The sequence below is a fragment of the Amyelois transitella genome, chromosome 11 (genome assembly GCF_032362555.1).
Source record: "Amyelois transitella isolate CPQ chromosome 11, ilAmyTran1.1, whole genome shotgun sequence".
Classification (NCBI taxonomy): Eukaryota; Metazoa; Arthropoda; class Insecta; order Lepidoptera; family Pyralidae; genus Amyelois; species Amyelois transitella.
The window spans coordinates 6,108,136-6,116,098 of record NC_083514.1 but is presented as its reverse complement, the minus strand read 5'-3'; the positions used below and the strand labels follow the sequence as shown (position 1 = coordinate 6,116,098).

Sequence of the window (7,963 nt, the reverse complement as noted above, 5' to 3'; positions counted from 1 at the left end):
AATGATTTGCATGACTTATAATATTTAACCAATCAAGAGGCAGGAGTATTTTGTCACAACCACTGATTGTTCAGGGTTAATCGGGACATGCTGCAAAATGCAAAGGAAAACAAATTATCCTTTGTAATAAAAAAAAAGCCTATGACTTTGACACATCCGGTGACTCTTTGACACTGACATAGAAAAACAAGAGATACGGACAAGCAAACAAAAAGTATGTATATAATAGTAGCGATACGTTAATAAAAATTTCAGCTGTAATTGTTCTATTTTTGTAACTAAAGTGTATTCTAGTTATAACGAATCATTTTATTTGATGAATACAAGAAATGAATAAAAATTATGAAAGATGTACTCACTGCAACCGACGTAAATGGCTTACAACAGGGTGTCTGCGAAAATGGTTGAAACCAATGGAATGTAAACATTTGCAAAGAACCATTGATAACAAGCGAGATTTTAACGACTCAGATATAGTGAATTGTGTGTTTCTACCAGAACGAAAGCCTGCAGTAAACACTAATAAGTTTGTTAAATTTTGGAAGAATAAGTTATTTATAAGTGGTAGTGTTAGGTCTCTACAACGATATTTTGGTTCTAAAAGTGGTGCAGGTGATCATATATGCAATTTAAACATAAATACATATCCCTCGACGTCTACTGATAAGTGTGTTGCTTCCCACATGTCCCGTGAAATGAAGAAAAATGTAGAGTCTAACAAACAGACAATAATGTGTCAGCACTCGGATGGTCATTCAGTTCTTCGTGGACATCATCAACATGCCTCACTCGAAACTTGTGCTATTTACTGTCAATTGTCAAAGTAAATATATGTTTTATTTTTTAATATATTATATTTCAGGCTGGTCTGGTAGTCGAGAAAAAAAGATATTGCTAGTTGCTGCTCTTTACAAGCAGATTGGGAAATACAATCAAAGGAATGGCTTCAAACTTGGCAGTTTTACCTGATAAGCAATGAGCTAGCATTCTATCATTTTCTGTAATTTAAATGTTCAACTAAATGGAACCTACAAACAAATACATATTAACAAACTTAATTTTCAAGCCTCTCCCAGAAAAATTAGTAATTATCATAAGTAGGCTAGCAACCTGTATCTGAACTCAATTCCATAAGCAAGCTGTCAACTAACTGAACATGGGCCTTCAGTCTTCTTGAGATTGTTGATCCCAAAAGAGATTAAGATGTCGCATAATGTTTAATAAGTTTATTGCACAAAAAAATTACAAAAGATGGATGAAATGCCATATGGCATTCTGTACTAGTCTTCCAGTTGACCATACAGAAAAAAAATACAGTAGGGCCTCGGTAATCCGGAGAGGCAAAGACCCTTGCCGAATTATCGAGGCATCCGGATTATAGTATGCCATAATTAAAAGTAATAAAAACATCTTTAACCTTAGTTTCTTTAATCATTAAAGCATAAAGACGAAAATGTACATGATCAAAATTATGCACATACATCCATTTAAGAAAAACAATTCAAATATCACATTATCATTCATTTTTCTTGAAAAAGTCTGTAATACTCTTCTGTTTATAATTGTACTTCATTTCAAAAGCTCGTCTCAGGGGAAACATAACTTCGTGGGTATCCAATTCGTTATATTCTGACTACTACCTCTGAATTACCCACTTTTTTGGAGGCGGGAACTTTAATGCTATTGTCCTCATCTTGCTCGTCTTCCTCACATATTTAAATTTACACTGTACGTTCTACACGATAGGCGATAAACAAAAGACTAACGACAAATGTTCATGGAAGCCCGCACCTACCCGGCCCACCTCCCGCGAATCCGCCGGATTACAGCGATCACCGAATTAGCGAAAGTCCGGACTACCGAGGCCCTACTGTATTAGCTTAGTAAAATCAGAAATAGTGATGTGCCATTCCCATTACAGCAGATTATTTAAACAGGGTCTGTTCTTTGAAAACTGGAAATATTTCCTGGAAACTTCCTATGCATCTCTTTTCTGTAAATGGTACTCATCACAAGTCAGAAATGATTTTCAAGTTAATTTGATACCTCAGCCATGTTTGCATGCTTGCATATACATTTGGAACAATCCTTTTTGGGCAGGCAGTCCTTATTTTCATTACACATTTCTGATGAAATATGACACATCTTTCAGACATGGCTGGTACTGGGGAGGCATTACATCCAGTGAGGCCGAAGAGTTGCTAGCAGGGCAACATGATAATGTGTTTCTTGTAAGAGACTCATTTGATTCAAGGCACATACTGTGTGTTTCATTTCGTTGTGTGGGAAGAACATTACATGCCCGTCTCAGGCATGCAAATGGCTTGTTTTCTCTCAATAATGAAACATTTGTACCAGCAAATAGAATATCAGAACATTGTGCAGCTGTTGATGTTAAATCGAACCTATTTGAGATGGAGGTGACAGTTAAATTAGCAAGACCTTTAAACAGGTAAGTTTTTTAATTGCCTCATTTTTTGTTAATTTTTCTCGAGAATGGCCACCAGTCTCAAACTCAAGATTTACAATCTGAGATCTTTCATACCAATATTCTCAAATGGGTATCAGATGAACCCATACTACTAAAATCTAGCAATAACTTTATAGGCATCATGTATAATAATAAAGTTAAGAGTCAGGCATTGGCACTTGGTGATCAACCTGTGCTTTCACAATCTGGTATTGATTTCGAAAACACAAGCAACTGATGTCCATGCCTGAGTATAGTAAGTGAAAAAAAAAATGTGGTAGATATCAAAATTATTGTTTTTATAATGTTTCTATTTGTTTATATATTAATATAATATAATTAAATTGAAATTTAAATAAACAAATATATAATAATATTTCTTTATTGACCAACCAGAAAAGCAGTAAATACTTAATATGAAAGTACAATAATTTGCAACTGTTTGAGCTAGGTACACACTGTGTTTCAGATTTCAGTGCAGATATTTATTTATTTATATAATACTATAGCAAATTAAGTATGTATATGTCATATAAAGTGCTACACTAAAAAAGTTTGTGAAATAATGTAATCCTTTAATAATATAATGAAATGGATGTGGTAATTTAAGTAATAATTTATAATTTATTTCCTATTCTTATTTCATTACAGATTTGCAAGACTAGATTCTTTGCAGATGATCTGCAGATTTGTCATTAGACAAACGGTTGCAGCAAAAGTTTGGGAAGAATTGCCACTGCCCCCAAATTTAATAGCTTATGTATCTCAGGGCAGTGATTACATAGTACCCTCATAGCTAGTGCCAGATGTAACACTGTGCCTTCACAATGCAAATGCTCCGCATATTGTAAACCTATTTACATACATATTATAATGGACTGTGTCATCTTATATGACTAGATATGTAGAAAGTGTTTATAAATTTTATACAGAAACAAATATTTTAATAATAAAAGAATTATTTATACTGTGATGCATGTTTTGATGTCCTGTAACAAGTGTTTCATGTAGTAACATAAATAATAACAATATTTATAATTATATTTTATTTATTAAATTAAACAACAACACAACACATAATGTTACATTTTGTCAATTCATCTTGTATTTAAGTTTTTTTTTATCATTTTATATCCAAGAATCTATGATACTCATATAATTATTATATTCTTCAAACTACTTCAGTGTATTTATTCCTAAAATATTTTTAGCCTGAAAAAAAAGTATAATGATATATTATTCATTTTAACCTACCTAGGTATTTAATTATTTTCATATCTTTGTTTTCTTGCATATTGTTGTTAACAATTTATTGGATCTTAAAGTTCCAATACTTTTATATTGTCTATCATAAAAATTTTACGAGACTAAATCGGAAATATTTTCTCCCATCTTTGTGTTTGGTAAGAGGCGTGATTTATGTATGCATGTATCTTTGTGTTTGTGTCCAGTTGCACCGTACGTCGCTAAAATATTACTTATACGGAATTATTTGCTTTCAAATAATTATGGACAGCAAACTACCTTGATACTGGCAATAAATTCCAGAGCCTGTGATTGAACACTAACAATATATATATAGTATATCAAGCCAATCTTACCGTAACGAAAGCCGCGGACAAGGTCTGTGGCGCCGCCGATACGGGATTTAAGTTAATTGCATTCTGAATCAACTGCGCATCTCTGATACGAGAGCTGATGAAGTTTCTGGTTGCAGCGCTGTCCTGGCTTTTGTCGGTCAGATAGAATAATTCGGCCGACTTGTAAATACCCGCCAATCCCACTCGCCGGATGTACCAATTGAACTGGAAATATAATAGTGTGCATTATTATAGGCACTGATTATAGGTCTATTCAATCACTTACTTCAAGGTCATCAAGGCAACCTCATTGAAATACAAAATTCACATTTTTCAAAAGTAATAGTAAAACAGTTTTTAAGAAGTAATGAAAATAATTTCATTTGCTTTCCTTCGTTATATTACTTACATCTACACTTCGGTCTCCAGAATGATAGCAAATATCGTCAACGAGAGAAAGTAATGTGGCGAGGCAATTTGATACATTATTTGGTAGCGCTTGTATTGCCATCGCTTTGGGCCATGTGCTCCTGAAATGAGATTTATAATAAAACTTAATAACATATTAATGTGTCGTCAGGTGCACATACAACAAGTTTTTAACTAAGTATATATATATACTTATATAGAATTAGTTAAAAGTTGTGTTTTCCATAATTAACTTTTAGTGAATAAACACCAAGCAAAATTCATGCTGGTCTTGATCTAAGATTCTTAAGTTTCTTATACTGTTGTTTTTATTAGCAAAAAATAATGGCAGGAAACAACATTACTCACTTATATGGTTCTATCATTAAAAGCCTCGTCATAATAGCATTCTCAATAAATTGTGCAGGTACTTTTTTTTCCTTTAGGTCTTCTTTTGGCCACTGTATTTAAGAAAATATTATAAGTAGGTATTTTAATAAAGTTGGGAATATATTAAATAACAATGTATGTTATTCATAATATTTTAGGCTGATATTGCTTTAAATAATGATAATTTCAAGTGCGAGCTGCAGATGTGGTATGTCTGCACTTCTCCGTGTGGGAAGCCATTGATACTTACACTCTTCATCTGTACTACCAGCTGTTCATTACATTTCACATTAAAATAGTGAACTAAGTCTCCGCCTCCGTTTGGGAACAGCCCGTGTGCTACGCCTGGGTACCCTGTAGCTTCCGCGCCGGCGCTGATCGACTCCACCGACCACCCACTTTTGGGCACATATTCTAATGCTCTTTCCAGTATACTATGCTTCACATTTTCTTCATATTGTTCCTCTTCTCTTTCAATTGGTATTGTAGCTACAATGTTGGTGTCATCTTTTGTATTGCTTTGGCAATAATTCCTAATTATTCTTTGGGTGTTATTGATAGGTACAGTGGCAATTGGCAAAACATATCTGTGTCCACTCCTCAGTGCTGTCAACAAGATCAAAGTTAAATTTTTAATTTTAAGGAAGTTAAATTAATTTGGGAAATATGTACAGCCTCAATTCAAAAGTTATGACAATTGTTTCTATTTTTGTTGTTAGTACAGAAGGAACAACTAGTTTACAATGTGAAAGTGTCATGAAAACTTTGTTTTAAATAAAAAAAAGATGAATAGTAAAATGATTTATTTAAAAACATTATTCAGATTCCATTGAAAGACCAGACATTTTATTAATGTTGATACACTCAGACAAACGTGCCACAAGACCTTCAATCAAATGGAAAGCATTTAGTGCAGAATAAATGATCTCTTTCTTGTTCTGTGTAGGGATCTGATCCAGCATGTTGCCACCAAGATTGATTGACACCTTCATTGTTTCTCCAGTGCAATCTTTTCCTTCTTCTATATCTTTAAGTTTTACTTCATAATGAGCTTTTGACATATTTAATCCAGTTCTAAGTTTATCCAAATAGTCAACCTCGATCATTGAAAAGAAATCCCTTATGCCAGTAACATTTTCAGTGTCTTTCAGAGCCAGGTAACGCAAGAAATTAAGAGCAGTTATAATTTGATCAGCCAATTCAACCAAATCGGACTCAGCTCCATGGGGAAGGTAGCATATTTTCTGTATCATATTCATAAGGTGTGGACCTTTGAAGCAATCTGGCAAGGCTGTTTCCTTAAAAGCTTCATCTATTGAGTTTTTGTAAAGTGATATTGTGTAACCAATCATTCCAGAATGATTAGTAACACCCAACAAATGCTTGATCAACATGCACCTGCCTTTATATTCAAATTTATTGACATGATTACTGATCAAGGTGACTGATTTCTTACGAATACATTCATATGTGGAATATATGGCGACAGTAGATAAACATTTGCTCAAATCAAAGTGGGCAGAGGATAACAAATTGTGAGATACATTGCACGGGTAGCAGTCTAGCAGTGCCCTACAAAGGGCTGTACCTTTTGCAAGCGGGCCATGCTCACTGAAACTCAACAGATGAATCACAGCAAGGAATAAATTGTTCACAATATAGTCAATATTATAAACAGATGGTGTAGAATGATGTGATAGCTGGAAATGACCAGAGTAAACTGCATAGTAGAAAGAGGAGAGTGTTGTTAGGTTAATCTTTTCCCTATGCTCATAAGGTGGCAGTTCTTCATTTTCAAATTCCTTTTTGGATTTAGATTTTTTATTTTCTTTGTAACATATTTCCAAGTATGTCAGAAATTTGAAAATATTCTTCTCCAAAAGGCATATATCTTGAACAACTGTGTGACAGCAAAGCCTAATTTCACTCTTAGCACTAGTTTCTGGGTCCATATCTATGTATATCAATGGTTTCCCAAGTAGACTTATCAAAAATGCAGTTATTATTTGTTTTGTATAAATGTTTGAGTCAGTACCATCCAATTCTTTGACAAAAGGCCTATAGAATGGAGGTAACATAGTGTACACTTTACTTATTCTTCTAACATTAGGATCACTATCCATTAACAATTGCTCTTTGCCTTCTAATCCATGCTCTGGAACTGGAATACCTTCAATGTATGTTGTTATAGAGTTCAAACACCATTCTAAAGATCTCCCTCTTTTTGCTGTTAACTTTTGTAGTAATTGTTGTAGGGGATTCAAAATAATACCAAACTGGGCCTCATTTTTGGCCAATTCTATTTGTTCTATGAATTCTAAAAGAGCTTCTTCGGGAACTGCTTTGTCTATAATAACATTGAGTAATTCTTCACAAGCACCATGTAAAGAGGGTTTTATTATAATGGTTTCATCTTCTATTTTTCTTATAATCACTGATATCAAGTCCCAGCAATTGTCTTTGAAGGATTCTTGAAACTTGGGATCATTGGGTACACTCAGTGCTTCTTTATATTTTCCAGAATCTAGCAGCGTTGAAACAAAGTCCACAATATCTACACTCTTTTCCATTTTGTGTGATAAGTTGAAGATAATTTTAAAGAGTTCGTAATCCACAGAACTCTGAAATTAAGTACCTATTTTGTATTACCAAAAAATCTACAGAATTAGAAACATTCAAAATGAATGCGCATAAGAAAATAAAATGATCAGAAGGTTCAAAACATAAATAAGCCAACCGATAGGGAAAATTGTTACTTACAACGTATAATTCTTTGCAAGCTACTCATTATTAATATTCCTAGTTTTATTTCGTATTTTGGTAACTTTTGCGTACTATAAGTAAGGTATCTTTATCTTGGGACTTTTCACAATTATTTTCTAAATCCTTTGGAGGTTGGTTTGATTAAAGACTGAAAGGAAGAAGAATTTTTCTGTCGGTTCCGTCAACTGTCATGAAGTGTAAGAACATAAAAGATGACTTTGATCGCTGATTACCTACTTAGATACGTTTTTTACATTTTGCGATAGTAAAGGCATAGGCTGGAGTTAATTAAAAGTAGGTCCAATCGGGAATAAATTTCGAAGCGAGGTGAGCTAAGGTGTTTGTGTCACTG

General features: G+C 33.6%; 2 protein-coding genes across 3 annotated transcripts; one reads left to right on the top strand and one right to left on the bottom strand.

The window, feature by feature from the left end:
• The first annotated feature begins 127 nt into the window (after nt 1-127).
• Nucleotides 128-3,452, top strand: LOC106135056 (suppressor of cytokine signaling 5-like). The gene is made up of 3 exons (XM_013335235.2): nt 128-823; nt 2,153-2,452; nt 3,122-3,452. Exons 1-3 carry the CDS (start codon nt 330-332, stop codon nt 3,264-3,266), a joined length of 939 nt encoding a protein of 312 aa, XP_013190689.1. The 5' UTR covers nt 128-329; the 3' UTR covers nt 3,267-3,452.
• Nucleotides 3,453-3,512: 60 nt separating this feature from the next.
• Nucleotides 3,513-7,801, bottom strand: LOC106135055 (ubiquinone biosynthesis protein COQ9, mitochondrial). 2 transcript variants are annotated; one of them, XM_060946399.1, is made up of 6 exons: nt 7,609-7,788; nt 5,099-5,454; nt 4,828-4,919; nt 4,460-4,580; nt 4,072-4,275; nt 3,513-3,682 (listed from the first exon to the last, which is right to left on the bottom strand). In XM_060946399.1, exons 1-6 carry the CDS (start codon nt 7,634-7,636, stop codon nt 3,647-3,649), a joined length of 837 nt encoding a protein of 278 aa, XP_060802382.1. In that variant the 5' UTR covers nt 7,637-7,788; the 3' UTR covers nt 3,513-3,646. The 2 variants fall into 2 exon arrangements, with proteins under 2 accessions (XP_060802382.1, XP_013190687.2); XM_013335233.2 differs by lacking the exons at nt 3,513-3,682; nt 4,072-4,275; nt 4,460-4,580; nt 4,828-4,919; nt 5,099-5,454 and adding an exon at nt 5,637-7,469 and having other exon boundaries at nt 7,609-7,801.
• Between the last annotated feature and the right edge of the window lie 162 nt (nt 7,802-7,963).